General features: G+C 44.9%; 1 protein-coding gene across 1 annotated transcript in view; it reads right to left on the reverse strand.

The window, feature by feature from the left end:
* Nucleotides 1-2,870: 2,870 nt before the first annotated feature.
* LOC104300073 (store-operated calcium entry regulator STIMATE) overlaps nucleotides 2,871-17,146 on the reverse strand; it is a 37,100-nt gene continuing 22,824 nt past the window's right edge. The window contains exons 5-8 of the mRNA XM_054178463.1: nucleotides 12,450-12,562; nucleotides 10,569-10,652; nucleotides 9,954-10,070; nucleotides 2,871-3,329 (exon numbers count right to left, since the gene is read on the reverse strand). Of these exons, the coding sequence (XP_054034438.1) occupies nucleotides 3,216-3,329; nucleotides 9,954-10,070; nucleotides 10,569-10,652; nucleotides 12,450-12,562 (428 nt within the window). The 3' untranslated portion in view covers nucleotides 2,871-3,215. The remainder of the gene's footprint in view (nucleotides 3,330-9,953; nucleotides 10,071-10,568; nucleotides 10,653-12,449; nucleotides 12,563-17,146) is intronic.

Consider the following 17,146-nt stretch of genomic DNA (forward strand, 5'->3'; position numbering starts at 1 on the left):
TGCACCTCTTCTTCCAACCAAGGAAATACATTTCTTTCAGGATCTGAAAAGAAGAATGGTCAAGCCCAATTTCCAAGCCATACAAAGCACCTGGAGCAGTATACTCAAGTTCTCATTAAAGCTCCGGTTACCCATTTCACAATAAATATTTTACAGTTAACACTGTGGTGAAGATTTCATTTGGTGAAGATAAAATGAGCTTTGAAGTGAAGGTTATGCATGTTTTATGCTGCTGGACAAGCTCTTGTTACCAGATGGCCTAAAGTACCACACACAAGTATGCAAAAGGTTGGGAACCAAAGTAATTTGGAGCAGTCAAAGGGGAAGTCACGTTTGACCAATCTCATCGATAGCCTTTGATGAGGTCATGACCAGGTGGATAGATGATAGTAGAGCAGTAGATGTGGTTTATCTTGATTTCAGTAAAGCATTTGACACGGTCTCCCACAGCATCCTTGCAGTTAAACTGAGGCACTGTGGATGATCACGTGATGAGCTGGGTTGTGAACTGGTTGAAGGAAAGATGTCAGAGAGTTGTGGTCAATGGGACAGAGTCTAGTTGGAAGCCTGTATCTAGTGGAGTCCCTCAGGGGTCAGTACTGGGACCAGTGCCCTTCAATATATTCATCAACAACCTGGAGGGGTACACAGATTGCTGATGACACAAAACTAGGAGGAGAGGATGACACACTAGAAGGCTGTGGTCTCCTTCTCTGGAGCTATTCAAAACCTGCCTAGATGTGTTCCTGTGTGATCTGTTGCCACAAAAGCAGTGAGAGCAAACACGACGACTATAGACTTCAGCTTTCCCCCCCTCTATAAAGGGGACATTACAGCACTTTGCTCTCTGGAGAACGTGTTCAGGTTTGGCCCTCATACCCCTTTGTCATAGCACAGAGATCCCAAGAAGAGAACTGTGACAAATGTACATACAGGCACAGGTTTGTTCTCATCTCCAAGAGGGTCACAGAGCACTTTGTTTTGCTGTGATTCATTTAAATATTGCAAGCTGCTCAGATAGCTCAGGAATGAGGGCTGAGCAATCACTTTGGAGTGCAGTGGAAATAATTGTACATGGCTGTTTCAGACAAGGGTTGCTGAAACTGCACTGGCTACACAATGCTTGAGAGGGACAACCTTCCCCCACATCATACTTGCCCTGCTGCTGTTTATTTTGAGCCTTCTCTGCCAGTCTCAACTCAGAGCTAAGATAAGGATCATGTAAAATACCTTTTAATTTAGGACAAGGACACTGCTGTACCTGAATTTGCACCCTTCACATAATGCAGCACGGCACCATGTAGTTCTATAGCAAGAACAAACCCCCAAATACCAGTGCACTTCAAAAAAGGGAGCAAGTTTCTAACAGGAAAGCTGTTTTCATCTATTTTCAATCAAGACTTTAAACACCACAGGAGTTACTCCAGCCCTTATCACCACAGGACTCCACCAGATGAGCAGAAGTTGCATTGTGAAACCGATTTCAGTAAGCACTATAAATGATCTATGCAGAGAGCTGTATGCCATGTGTCCCAAAAGTCATTTGATGTGCCAGCACAAGCAGGATTTTGACCCTTCTTTAAGGAACAAAAAAAGACTTAATTTCCAGAAATACAGTATAAGACTGCACAGCTGTAAGCGTAGCCAACTGTGTCTGGTTCACCAAGGGGCATGGAGAACTTTGGCATCTAATGCTTCTAAAGTACTTTGAAGTTGGAAAAACACCCAGCAACAGAAAACTTCACACGCTCTCAGCTTGGGTTTTAAAAAGTCTAAAGCTATTTATGAGAGAAAAATCCAAATCCTTTGTTTTTTTTTTACTCCTTAATAAGACATGTTTTCTTCAGAAAAACACAAGGGAAGGGGCAAAAAAAATAATAAAAGAGACAACTCATGCCCAACCTCTGGAGACTGTCATGCAATAAGCAGCTTTTACATGGTTTAAGCAGGGCTATCTTTTCTCTTCAGTGGATCCTGGATCAGGCCCTGCTCTGGGATCTACCCATCATCTGAACTATGCACAGGTCTCCTCCCAGCTGTGTATCTGCACCCAGCCTGGGAGTTCCTTATTGCAGCTGCTCTGTGCTCACTTCCCAGAAGAGCTCCAGGGTGTTTTGCATTTTTGTGTGTTTATAGATGAACACACAAGATGTTAACAAGAGAGCAAGGGCAAAGCCCTGCACCTCACACTTAGAGCCCAAAGTGCCAGATCTGGGATGACTCAGTCATCTTGTGCTGCAGCAATCCTACCTGAGACCATTTCCTTATTCTCAGATGATCATGGCTGGTTAATAGGGCTTCAGCTGACTCTTCAGATCTAGGTTTTTAATCAGGTCTTGCAGAGATTTTCATGTATTCATTTTAAAGTAGGTAAGAGGAAAGTAGTCAGCTCCTTCCCAGTACACACTCATCTGTACGATGGCAGTCAGGACTGACCTCCAGGTCTGCTCCAGTCTAGAATCCAGCACAGGCTGATGTTGGAGCACAAGGTTTTTGCACTGGAGTGGCTCATACAACCCACATGCAGAAACTAGGCACTGTGGCTCAGCTTTTCTGTGGGCTTCCCAGGATAGCCCTGCTGCAGAAAGAATTTGCCATGTGGGGAACTCAGCAGAAAAGACTTGGACATCTCCTTCCTCCCCTTTACAGTGTTAGGGATTTGCAAAACATTAAGCACGTGAAGGCATTTAATTTATGAATCAGTTCTAGACCAAATATTTATTGCATTCATTATAAAACAGTAAAAAGCACCAAAGACAACATTCCCAGTTAAAGAAATTTAAATACACATTGCAAACCAATTCTTCTGAGTATTCTGAATGTAAAAGTGTTGCATCTCAGGTATTAAAAAAAAACCAAACAACCCCAAACCAAAACAGACACTCCTTTGATTTCAGTCTCTAACCCTGACAAGACGTTACACCCAGCTGCCCAGCCAGGGGAAGCACCCATCCACACCCCAACCTCAACGTGCCTGCATGTGTACAGGTTAGGGTCAGACAAGTAAAGCAGATACTGCTCAAGCCTGTACAGGATGCACAGACACCATCCCAAAAAAAGAGACAACTGCAGACAGATAGATCTAGATGAGACAGGGAAAAAGGATCTCTGCAGATCCATGGGCATCAATTATCATTCCCCAGTCTGCCCTTCCTTGGCCAGCTCAAGGATCACAGTGCTGCTTCCCTTTCTTCCACTTCCTTTGTCTCAGGGCATCAGATGACTACTTGATAGCTGGGCTGCTTCATCTTCTGGCTTGTTCCCAGGGGTCCTGAAACATCCTGGTCACTTTCTGACTGATCAAAATCCGCATCTGGAGATATTAATGCCTAGAAAGGAGAACAGACAGATGCTGATGAAGTGAAAAGTTCTCAGCTCTTCTTGATACTTCTTGCAGAAGAGGTCAAGCAGCCCTAGAGGAGTCTGATGCAAGATCTAATCCTCTCTGGCAAGTGCAAAAGGTCACCTTGACCGTCTCTTCAACAACAGCAGACACCATGATGATCTGGTGTTCCAATCACCCTTCCCTCTCCTTGAAAGGAGAAGCGGCAGCTGAAAGCTCTGCTCACCATAGGACAGGAGACACAGTCATGCATGTTCAGGCCAGGCTATAGCCTCAGCAGAGATGTACAAAAACTAGGCCACAAATCTTTAACAGCTGTACGTTTTCCCAAGACCCCAGCTACTTGCCTTCTCCAGAGCTCAGCCAGGAGAACAAGTGGAGCTACAGCATTGGCTTGAGCTTTGGCCAGCAGCCTCAGGAATGGTGTTCTAGCTTGGCAACATTTTATTTCTACCTGACACAGCAGCTCCTGGCTTGGTTTGCATTGTGGGAGCCAAAATAGAGCACTGACACCTCTCACTAGTACCTCTCCAGGTAAGAAAGCCCATTGCTTTGCTGCATGATCAAAAGGATGCCCATTGCTACCAGGAACACCTATGCTCTCAGTAGCTAATTTCAGACTTGAAGCTACCAAAAGGCTATTTTGAGCTAACTGGCTGCCACCAGCCTGGAGCATTTGCACAATGCAGACAGAGCTATGTGTGGGACAGCCTCCAGCTGGAAGAAGGAGGCCACATTTCCCTCAGACTCTGGCTACACTGACTGCAGAATAGTTGAAACCCGATGTCAGCTGGTCAGCAGGCTCCATGGATGAGCATGGGTAACAGGCACAGCTTGACAGATTGGTTTCCCAACCCCATACTACTCCTCCTTAGCTAGCTTAAGTGCAGCTGCAGTGCAGTCAACCTTTGTGCTGTAGCTTGTATCACATGCAGAACTTGAGAGCTCAGTCAAGTCATGGGATTTCTGGTCAACACTAACTAGTCATGATATCAGAAGTGTGGCCACATCCTTGGCACCTGAGCATCTGACTCTATAGAAAGGCAAGAGGCTAAGATCACAATCAAGGGCCTCCAGTGATATTTTGCTACATGAGCAACACTGGGAACCATTTCCTCTTCTTCTACTTGTTTATCACAGAACCTGAACAGAATCATTAGTTCATAGCTACTGCAGGGACAAGGGGCAGGTACCACAACCACACCCAGAAACAGCTTTCTCCAGCAATACAGTGTGGACCTCCTACCCAAGCCTCAGCCCTGCCTGGCTCCACTTTGCTCCAAGGACTGAACCAACATACTACCAAGCCTTGCTGTGCCTGACCCTGAGCAGCCTTCCAGCTCAAAGACATAAGCCAAAGTATGGAGCATTGGCTTTCAGCCACTCATGTTCACCCAGACAGTGCCACCAACAGTTTGGCCAGTCCCAGAGCTTGGGCAAAACCAGGAGTATGGGAGAAATAATCTCATCCATAGTGTGCTCATCTCACTGCACAGTTGTGAATGAACGTGCCCTCCACTTGTCAGCACTCAGGCAACATGACAGGGCCAGTCACCACAGCAACAAAATGACTAAACAGGAAAAACAAACCACAATGACTCAGAGACTTCAAAGGAGCAGAAGAGCTGCAAGGGAAGATTTCTTCCCCACCCTCATGCACACTCCAGCCCCTCCATCTGATGTTATCATTTTTACAGCAGCATGTCAGACACTTGAAGGACAGCAGTAGATCAGATTAAGCTCTCGTGTTCCCCCAACATTGGTTAAAGAATACTTTTTGGTTCAACACCCAATAGAAAGTTTGTTTTTTCTAAGAGAGGATTTCCTCTGTTTATCATTAATATTGTGACACTGTTGAACCTGAAAAATTGCGTGGGCAATTTGTCACGTGCAGCATTATAAACTCACTGACCTCTGACAAGCTGCAGTAGGCTAGTTTGAGGGCCTAAGGAACTGTTAGCTTCAGTGAAGTTTCAGCTGCAAACTCAAATGCCCTTGCAGCTAAGCACAACTGATTGAGTAGGCATCAAGCATTGTGCATCCTAGCCTACTGAAGTTGCTATCTGCCCACCACACAACTTGTATGAAGCTGCTCAAGCTAACAATTCCTGCAGTAACCTTTCCACAGTTCCTGAGGGAACTTCATCACAAGACGGTACCATACCCTCAGATGCGGTTTTCAAGCCAAACTCCAGTGTGGGAGTTTCCAACACAACTTGGACAAGACACCTCCCCTGCAGATGCATCCAGGTCAGGATCACAGCAGGTCAGTGGCACAGCTGGAAATGGACCGTGATTTCCCAGTCCCAGGACAATGCGCTACTGTCTCACTCAGCAGTGCTCAAATACTTCATGCATTCCTCCCTGCACAATGAGGCCAGCAATTTGCTAAACAACATGGGTCATGCTACCAGAGCAGGGTTTCCCCATCTGCTCTGCTACCTCTTCCTATCTGGGCAAAAAGGCAGCCTACGGGTTTGGTACTTTGTCCAAGCAGACTCAGGCCATCTCAGTGGCAGAGAGAGATTGCACAGAGCTGTGACACAGGCTGTAAACCAAAGCAGCTCTGGGACTATCTCCCTGATAGCAGTAGAAATATTTGCCTAGAGCTCCACCAGCTTAGTGTAAAGGTATAAACCATACCACTGTCCTCCTGCACCTGAGCTTAGATGAGTTCCCATGAGTCAGTAGGGCTACAGGTGGGCATCTCCTACCAGAGGCACCTCTATTACCCATCTTAATTGCCCATAAGGTACCTTAGTTCACCTTGAGCTATTTAAAAATCAGCTCAGTTAAGTGACCAGCAAATCAAACTCACTCTTGAAATAGTCTTCAATACTTAAAAGCAAACAACATGGGTACTGGCATTCATCAGCATCTTCAGTATAGAGGTCCACCAAAAGTCACAGCTTCCACAAAGGGAATTGGGTCAGGTGCTGATCTCCATGCTGACCAAAGGCATCTAGTACATATACAATATATACCACTACTCCATATATATAAATATATATGGAAGCTATACTAGCTTCCCCCCAAACTTAAAACTAACCTCTAGTTTCGCCCTAATGATTCTCACAAGTACCACTATCATTAGACTGATTTTTGCTATAAGATTCATCTCTGAAAACTTAATCCTTCAGAAAAGGAGCAGAAACTCAAACACAACTCTTGAGGGGAAAAAAAAAAGAAACAAGTTAAAAAAATAAAAATAATTAAATAAAACATTATGAAAACAGAGTTGTTTTCCTGAGCAGAGGAAACAAAGAAATCAGTGATAAGATCTAAAGTTTATTGGCACTTGCAGGTTAAGGACAGGACACACAAATCAGAAATAAGGGCCATGCAAATGAACATATTTTCCCAGCCTCAGCAGCACTGGATTCAGACTGGTGCTCTTTGGGAGATCTCTTTCCATTCCATGGGAAGGCAAAAAAACTCCCAAGTGTATGAAGATCTATCAAGTCTCAGACAATGGAAAGCTTTACAACTGACTTGGAAGGAATGGTGAAATTATTCCAGACCTAAGAATTGGGCCTGTTCAGCCTGGAGAAAAGCAGGCTCTGCAGAGACATCGTAGTGGCCTTACAGTACCTGAAGGGGGCCTACAAGAAAGCTGGGAAGGGACTTTTTAAAAGGGCTTGTAGTGATAGGATGAGAGGGACTGAATTAAATCTTGAAGAGGGTAGATTTAGACTGGATATTAGACAGAAATTCTTTACAGTGAGAGTGGTAAGACACTGGAACAGGTAGCACAGGGAGGTTGTGGATGCCCTGGAGATGTTCAAGGTCAGGTTGGATGAGGCCTTGAGCAATCTGGTCTGGTGGAGGCTGCCCCAGCCAATGGCAACGAAGTTGAAACTAGGTAATCTTTAAGGTCCCTCCCAACCCAAACCATTCTATGAATAGCAGTGAGTTTGTTCCTTTCAGAGTAAGAAAGTTCAGCAGCTGCTCCACAACCAAGAACCCACTGTCACATTTGTGGCTCACCAGAAGAGTTCTAAAGCCGACAAGAGCCTGCCATTTCTTTGGTCTAGTGCGGGTTTTTAACAGGTTAACTTCAGCCTGCCCCTTTCCATTCTCCTTTTCTAAACAGAAACTGCTAGTTCAAGTGAAAATAATGACACTCTCTGAGGGTGAGATAGGCAGAAGTTTGAAATTCAAGAAGGCAGCATGATGGGGAGCTGTTGGCGCCTGCTGCTAGACAGCCCTGATGAACCTTGATAAACTGCAGGACACATTAGCCTCAGCCAGCTCTGCCCTGTGCAGAGATCCTTCTCAAACTCACTCCCTCTCCATGGGGCAGCAAGAAGGGAAGAAATTCCCCCACTTGAACAGATTATTGGCAGAAATGAGCTCAGCAAATCCTCATTTTCTGCTTCCAAGCCTTAATTCCAACCAATTCAGCTGTAAAGCCCAGTTAAGCCAACATAATCTTTAATTCATAACCTAAAACGCTGACACGTGAAGTGGGAGCCTATGGCTGTACCTCAAGACCCAGTGCCCAGAAACAGTTGCACAAGCAAGTCAGGTCACCCCTTTCTGTATTTCTTCATTACCTGCCTTCTCTGCCAAAACCATTCATTAGGCCAGAGGCACAGGAACATGTCTGAGGAGAAAGGAGACTGCCCTTGTAGACTGCTCCAGCTACAGATCAGTGCCCTTGGCAGCTCCACTATGCTGATGGATCAGAGGGTTTCAAGACAGACAGATGACCTGCACATTGAAGGTCCACACAAAAGTTTATCTGAGAAAGAGAATCAAGTACTTGAAAGATGGAAGAAGCTTTTGTCAACAAGAGAAACCATGGGAATCCATTTTCCACCACTTGAAATGACCTGCCTAGTGGAGCTACCAAAAGAGCCTTTCCTAACTTCTGGAGAACTTCCCTTCACATTAGTCAAAACTGAGCTAGAAGCCACAAAACTCTTGCACTGTCTTCAGTGGGAAAGGCACAAGATCAGTTTCTTTTCCATGGAAAACCATTAGCTGCAATACCATCTGTGTATCCACAGCATCAAGCCATCTAGAAGACTAAATGCTCCAAATTTAGGTTTGTAAAGCTGGAAAGGAGATTGACATCTCAACTGGAGATGCCATCTTCTTACCCTCTTTTCTGACCTGTTGTAATTTTAACCCATCTCAAGCTTTCAGCATATCCAGTCAGCAAGGCAGATCTTCACCATCTCTTTTACATTTCGATCCAACCTAGCTCTTTCAACAAAGTACCACTCCTGAACATCTCTCAACACTAAGAAAATGGGACTGTGCCATAACCATGGAGATGCTCATGGCCAGAATTAATCCACCTTCATGCCCTAGGTATAGGTTCTTGGCTTCAGTGCCCAAGTATCAAGGCATACTGGTACTGCCCAGCTCAGGCCTCTGTCCAACACAAGAGATTTCTTGGGGATACCCTCACCACACAAACCATTCAGGACACTCCCTGAGGCAGACTCTGCATGTTCCTAGTGACCTCGCCAAGCTACAGCTGTTTATCTGGAGGCTGGGCCAGGAGGAGTGTCTCAACAGCTGCTCACATCTGCCTGCCCATCCTGCCAGAGGGAGGGTGCTTCCAGCACTGCATCCCCATGAGCAGTGTCTGCTTCTTTGCACCCCTGAGCTGTGGAGACCAAAGCTGCTGTGCAGACTGCTAAGCACACTGTTAAACACCATTACCTCTATGTGTGTTGCAATGTCACCAGTAGTTGGCTGTCCTACCCATCAGCAAAAGAGCAGAGTTACTCTTTAATACAGAGCTCTCAGAAAGCAGGAGTTATTTCTGTTTACCCTAAACTCCTCAGCAGAAGCTACTCCAGGAGCCAGCCTGTGACTGCCAGAAGCTATCTTACCCCAGCAGTTTACTGGCAAGACTTGCAGGATATCAGCAGTCATACACAGAGCATTTTGATACAGGGTCTGGGTGCCAGCGGAAGGAAGGGAATTCAACCCAGAAATTCAGGTTGTGGTCTCTGCCCAAAAGCAGATGAGAAGCACAGATACCACCTGTCATTAAGAACAAAGTCTGCTGGGCCTGGAGCACGTCTTCCTCCCCCAAGATTTTAAGCATGACTACACAAAATACAGCTTCCTTCAGCTAAGAGACCATCATCCAGCTGAAATAAAAAACACCAAAACCTGACAAACCCAGGATTCCCAGCTAGACCTCATCCTCTAAAGAGGATGCTACTAATTACAATACAGAAAGCAAGCTCTTCTAAGGCAAGATTAATTACAAGTAAAAATGGGAAAGCTGAAAAAGATTGTGCAGAAATACCCACCAGCTTCAGCCTGCCACTCCAACAAGCCCACACAGGTTAGCCCTGAAGTTAGCTCATCCCTCACAATATACTGCCACCATACCAACACTTTGTAGGGTGTAACATTGCTCTTTGTTAGACAGGGACAGACCATCCCAGAAAACATCCCTGTGTTGACCTCAGCTGCAAGTGTAGAAAATCAGTTTCACTTGGCATGATCATTGCTCACACATGTGAAGCATCACCCTAGGTCCAGGCAATGTGATGGTGCCTTACATGATTGAGAGGAAGCCCACAAGCCATGCTAAAAACTCACAGTTTGGTCTCAGACAACAGGACATCCTTGGTCTCACCTGAGATTCCTCAGTCATCTTAGCCTGAGGAGTTTTCATAGATCCATTGATGTTCAGGGTGTCCTTCTGCTTGTATTTTCTCATGATCAAGCTGTCCACAGTCCAGAACATAATGGCCTTGGGGAGAAAAGTTGTATAAACAGACTGCAGAGACCAAAACACAAAGTCATTCAATCACAGCTATTTCTTCTCCTTTTGGTTTTTCCAGATGTCCAGACTTGATCAACCTGATTTAATATCTAAATAACTCTGTGTGAAGTGTGTCCATGGGGGATGGATGAGTCAAATTTCTGAGATCCCTTTTCACACAAAATCCTATTGATTCCAAAGATGCAGACCTCAGCTAATGAGTGCCAGCTCTCTTCAAGAGTCAGCCACCCAGCATCTTGGACAGGGGAGTAGGAATTAGGAACAGAGACCACAGCAGGGCACTAGTGACATATTAGCGTATTCATGACAACAAATGTATTTGTTTCCACTCCCCCCCAGCCTGTTCCAGCCACTTAAATTACTCAAGCCTGCCCCAAGCCAGTTCCTGTACACACTCCCCATTTGAGGGCCACACACCATAATTTGCAAACCACCCCATGCTATGCTTGCAGAGGCATCACTTACATTAACTATAAAAGGCACAACGAACACGACCAGGGTGAGCTTCAGCTCGGTGTTTGATACATAACCCAGGAGGATCTGCTGAAGCTGCAGGAGAAAGCATTTAGAAGCATTATTTGAACAGCTCTGTTTTATGGTATTTGCTTTGAACTGGTTGCCTTCTTACACCAGCAGTCTAACTAGAGCTCTGCAGCCTTTGCTTTAGCCCAGTTCCCAGAACAATGATATGGGCTACTCCTTTAACTCAGCTACCAAATGCAGGATTTTGTACAGATCAAGAAATAAGTACTGATGGTCTTTCTGTTTAATCACCTATGACAACTGGTGGGACCTGCCTTGGCCCCTGGCTGCAAAGGGAGGACATCAGCCATGCATGAATAGGAATGCAGCAACATCTCTGGATCTAGCAGTGTGTGCTGCTGAGTGTGTTTGTGTCCAAGTCAGCTATGTATGCTACTGGGTTAGAAGGACAAGCCTTTAACAGGAACAGACAATTGCTCCCAGATTGCTGTTAATACATCCTCAGTCAAGTCACATCAGCCTGTGAGGTATTGGACTCTAGTGTAAATGCACTCAATACTGGGGAGGTACCCATCAACATCCAAGAATGGTTTTTAATACCCATCACACCTTCCTGCCACAACGTGCATGGATAGGTTGGACACGATGATCTTGAAGGTCTCTTCCAACTTGGTTTATTCTATTCCATTCTTTTCTAACTGTCACAAGATTATAGTTTATTTTTTAAAAGAGAAACTCACAAGTAACATAATTACTACTGCATGAGCTAGCATACCCAAGGAGTTGTGTGGGGAAGGACAGCAATACTATTGGGACATCTCTTTCCAAATCAAACTCTAAGAGCCCCTCTGTCGTATGTATGGGATCACAAATCATCATCACAAACTGACTTGACAAGATAATTTAAAAACCATTGAATCATACCAACCTTGTGGCAGTTTTAGGCTATGCCTTTAAAATTTAGCTGCAGATTTGGAGCAGAAAAGTAGAAAAATATAAATAAATCACTATTGGGTGTAAAAAGGAAAACAAAAGATTATTATAAATAAATTCATTGGATAAATGTCTGGGATAAGAGGAGCTGTACCATAACAATTCTTCACATTTCCCATTCCTTTTCTCTTCTGATCTCAGCTGTTTTGCTTTGCTTAGGAGGGAGGTAATATGCTTCTGGCTGGCCTTGGGATGAGTCTAACCCACTGCTTTCTCTCTCAACTTCTCTCTCTCCCTTGGGAGGTGGGGGGGGGGGCAGTGGAACAGCTCTCCCTGGTCTTTTTGACTCGGGGGATTTTTGTGTTGTTTGTTAATTGTAAGTATCAGTATAATACTGTAAATACTGTATATTTTGTACCTATTCATTGTATTCCATTGTAGAGTGTAGTTGTTGCTTGTAAATGCAGCTTCATTTGCTTCTGAGTTGGTCTGGCTAAAAGCTAATGCTGGGGGGAAACTTCAACCCAACACAGACCTCTAAAGGTCATCTAGTCCAAGTGAGCAGGGACTTCAACAAGATCACACTTCTCAGAGCTTCATCCAGCCCAGCCTTCAAAGTTTCCAGGGATGGCACATAAATCCTCTGGCAGAACTAAAGCAGCTCACCTGCCAGCCCAGCCCATTTCATCCTTCCAAGGATGGAAAAGAAAATTACAGCACCACCTTATCCACTAGCTTTTGAAAAGCAAGAGAATGATCCAACCCCCAAACTGTTAAGAAAGTCACATTTCTCCAAACTTAAGGAATAGCTAATGATTACAGAGTGATGTCAACAAGTCATAAGGATTAAAGATCTGTGATTACAGAGACAACCACCAAGGCAAAGAAACAAGCCACAACTGTGCTTTGAAAAACAGCTCAGGAGCTTACCTTTTCCCAAACAGGAATAAACAGGACAAAGGTAATCACAGCCTTCTCAAAACCCATTATCAGCAAGTAGAGGATACATTGGCAAACCCAGGCAGCAACTTGTGGAGGATCCCCTGGGAAAACAAGACATTAAATGAGACAGCACAGGAGGAGACAGCCTTGCAGAAAAATTCTCATACTTGATACCCGAGTTGATTAGAGGGACATGGAAGTGGTTCCATAGTGCAAGTTTTGCAGCAAGACAAATACTCAAAACCAAACTTAAAATCAGTTGAGAGAATTGCTGTCTGTAGTTGTAGGAGCACATGACTGGCACAGCAATATTTGGGGTCCTGGGCCTACAAATCATTACTCTATTATAAAGATCAAAACATACTAGCATGTAGGCTCATATCTATTTTTGAAACCAGAAAAAGTAAATCTGACTTGTATCAGAGAAAATTTACCTGACTTGTACCCCTTAATAGTTGCAGTTCATTCCACATCTTTGCAAACTGACATAGAAAAATAAGCACAGAAAAGGAAAAAACCCCAACCAACTAACAGAATCCCAACCAAAACCAAAACCAAACCCCACTTCCATTTGTGCAGGCAAATGGAATGTATCAGGGCAGCTTCATACTGAAGCTGTGCTTTTGAATTAAACGTGGCTATAATCAAGAGAGCTCTTCTTCACAAGACAATATATACACCATGGCCACCACCATTCTTTTGTTCCAGAAGCCAGTTCTCTTTTCTACTCTGTTTAGGGGTGATTCTGAAGTGGAGATGGCAATTATCTAGACTTCTGGTTAATTTGAAGGGCAAACACAAAGTTAATTTCAGTCACAACTCTAAAAAGCCCTCCCTACCTTCCAGATGCTAATGCTACCTATATTCATCTTCCTCCTGCCCTGCTCTCCATTCCATCAACCTACCTCTGAAATTTATCACCAAAAATCTTGCCTTGCATGTCCCTTCCCCATTTCCTGTCCTTTCCAGATCAACTGCCTTGTTGGAGCAAGTTCTACAAGAGTCCTACAAGGCAGGCAGCTTCTGTCAAAGGAGAGAAACACTGCTGTGGCTCTGCCTGAAGATCTGAAGTGCCCTGTTTATCCCCAGAACTCCTGAGCTCTGAAGGGCTGCAGCTCAACAGTATCACTGAGTGGCTAAGGGAAGGGTCATTCCCAGCAAACTTAAGATGACTAGATCAACTTCCATGATTCTTGGTTTGGATAACAAATACATTCTCTTCTACCTGGGGGAAACGATACACAGAGGCATCTTCTCCCCGCCCCCCCCCCCCCCCCCCCCCCCCCCCCAACTTCTTCAGCCACTGATGAGCATTCCCAGTATCCACCCCATTGTGCTGAGGTACTTTGAGCTGAATGGAGCCAGGGGGCTGAGGGGAGGAAGCCCTACTTGTAAGAGTGCAGGTATATCTTCTCTTCAAGGTACAGACCACTAAAATCCTCCTTAGGGAAAGCTGCATAACTCAGAAACTTTGGCATCCCACTCAAACAGTACCTTACAAGCATACATTTCTTTGGGGCATCATTAATTTTGTTTGCCTGTTGTCTGGGACCCTTTTTTTTTCAAATTACCAGAGATATAACTTATGTTGACCTTGGCAAACTTGTCTAAATCTGAAGAGATGGGTCCCGTCTACTTTTCTTCAACCTTCCAATGGATAGTAGCCTTGTAAGAGTAGCTCACAAACTCCTGGCCAGTTTGACCAGAATGATAGATCTATAATCCTTTCTGAATTAAAGCTAATCCTAATCACTGTCCTCAGGGCAGGGCACTGCTGCATTGACCCTCTTCTATACAAGGGCCTGTCAGTATCCTGCACACTCCTCTATAAAAATCTATAATCAGTCATTAAAGACATCGACTACAATTTACAGCCCATCAAGCCTTATCCACTCAGTTGCCAGCAACGGCTTCAAACTTTCTAGTCACCAATTTCAAGGCACGAAGCACAAGCTTTCAGTCCCAAACAGCATTCATCCTTTTGCTGATGAAGTGAATGTCTGGTTATGTGATACTCAGTGGCTGAGCAGCAGACAAGAGCTCCATTGCTCCAGGTTTTAGAGTACTTCACTCAAAAAGAATCAATGCTAATTAAATATGAATGCTTTCAGTGGGGTACTCACCAAGTAATAAGTAAAAGCATATTTGCATTGTTAACAAAGATAACGGCACCGTATCCATTACACGTGCTTGTTTCAGCTCTTGCTAAGCACCCTGCCAGCTGGTTATCATCTTCCCAGGCTCATCAGAATATCTCAGGTCTGCAAAACTGAGCTACTGTATCTGGCTTAGGAAAGCTACAGCATTTCCTCTTACAACTTGAATGTAAAGATAACTTCTGGCAACGCTCATTTCCAACATAACAGAGACAGAATTTGGAACTGCATCTGTGCAAGAGAACCCAATCCACCATCAGATGCCAATGCTCAATGTGCTGTTGAGTGTCAGAGAGCTCGTAGCTCTGCCCCAATTTTCTCAGCACAATACAGTTGAGATGTGGCAAGGGAAGACAACATCAGTAGCTTACAAAAGCACATTTATCTAAATCACTTCACAAACCTCCAGCCATAGAGACCAGCAGCACTTAACAGGATTTAGCAAGAGCTGGTATCCAACCAAGCCCAGCTCTAGGGGCATCTGCTTCCCAGCAAGGGCATAGCAGGCTTGTGTATATACTTGTCGTTTGTTAGCAACATGCCAAAACATTTGCCTCATTGTAAAGCTACAGCTAGGTAGAAGCATCCAGCTAGTGCCTCTGTGCCAGACCTCAGAGTGATCACCTTGCATTCCCAGCTTTTTAATTGCTCAAGCCATAATCAAGAACGAAGCAAAGGAGGAGAGAGGGAAGCGACTGCAAGGCCAGGAGTGCAGAGAGGCTGCCGAGCTGGGAGGACAGCAGGCAGAGAGTGCCAGACCAGCAGGCAACCGCACAGAGGGAGGGAAGGAAGAGGGAGCCAGGAATGTTACATGTGAGTGCAACCACCAGAGCCTGCAGAGGATTTCAAAAAGTGCACGACTGTGCTCCCTGGCAAGCAACAGCTTAATGGGTGGTCTGCAGAGGAGATGGGAGGAGTGTTGCAGGCAGCTGGCAGTAAAAGGACAGTGTCTGAGAGCCTTTGATCCTCCTGAAGCATGGGCAGCCTCTCCTAACAGAGTTGAGTACCTAGCTGTCTTTGACACAGCTTAGGTGCAGTGAGGCTTTTTGCCCCATACCCCAAGACTAAGTGATCCTCAGCTTACCATCACCCATCAGAGCTTCATGAACAAACAGGAAAACAAACACATCCATCATGTCCTTCCCGCATTTGAACTCTTTCCCTTTTGCTCTGTGTTGTCAGCTGTGCTCCAACCCCCGTGGTGAGACAGGACTAACAGCCACAGCACCCTCTGCAAGTCAGCTCTTCTGCACTGCAGTCACAATGGCACTTGCAGAACACTTCCTTCTGTCATCTCAGCTTGCCCAGGAAGCAATAGCAAGTTTGAAATCTGTCCCAAACACCTGCTCCTTCACATCCTTTTGGGGATAGGAGATCACTACCATTCATCATCACAAACAGCTAATTGTCCTTAGTTTTATATATTGTGCACTTGACAGCTTTAACCCTCAACAAGGCATCTTTACAGACAGGTTTTGGCTAACCAGGCTGATACACAGAACACTAGAAAAGACAACCTACTTCTTAACCCACCCTAGGCACGGCCTTGCCCTGGTCACCAGGGTTAACAGCTCTTCACTCAGAAATTTCCCTTCACAAAAGGAAGCCAAAGTGATTTTGACCTTTCTTGAGATTTGACACCTGTTGGGAAAGCAAAACCTCTTATCCCTTTATTAGAGAACAGTTTTTACCAGGCAGGATCCCACCTAGAAACCCCACTTCTCTGAGACCAGAGGTCTCCCCCTGTTAGGCCAGTTTCACAGACTGAGTGCAAGGGGGACATGCAAGTGGTACAGCAAGATTGCATGACCAAGCAGGATAGACCTACAGCCCCCTCCACCCACCAGATTCCACCTTGTTAAAGGTGCCTCCATCAGAGCATAGAACTTCATGTTTCTAATTTTGACCTTTTCTGCATCACCTGCAGAAGATGCTGTGAATCTCCTTCACAGTTAGAGGGACATCAGTACTTCTTATATGCAGAAGGTCATGGAAAGGAGACTCACCAACCTACAAAGAGGCTACAGTTGGCCATCTGCTCTACCACCTTAAGCAGCTGAAAGTTGCTATTGTTTTGCCACTTCTTCCTTTCCAAGCCGTTTTCAGACTAAGAGATGAAATGTTTCTGCACAGGAACCCATGCTTGAGCACAGAATTAGAATGCACTTATTTTCCAGTCCCTGACAGTAAGATCAGAGAGCATCTCCACAGTTAATTTTATTGTATCTTGGTCTCACAAGGACAGGAGGTTTCTCTGTACCAGATTGATTCAGGACAAAGATGACAATGAAACAGCATGGCCCACAGGGTTGCAAGGATGTCTTCAGCTCTAAATACAGTGGTTCATTACTACTTTGACAAGGAGCTCAGCTGGGTGTTTCTTCCCTTAGCAGGTTTGCAGTTATCCAAGGATCATCAATCTACCACAGAGTAGCTATCATCCAAGTCTAACTCATCACTAATTCTTCATCTAAGTGACTAATGCCAGTAACATAAAGGTTATCACAGATTGGTATCTCATCAGAGAAG

The sequence above is a fragment of the Dryobates pubescens genome, chromosome Z (genome assembly GCF_014839835.1).
Source record: "Dryobates pubescens isolate bDryPub1 chromosome Z, bDryPub1.pri, whole genome shotgun sequence".
Taxonomy (NCBI): Eukaryota; Metazoa; Chordata; class Aves; order Piciformes; family Picidae; genus Dryobates; species Dryobates pubescens.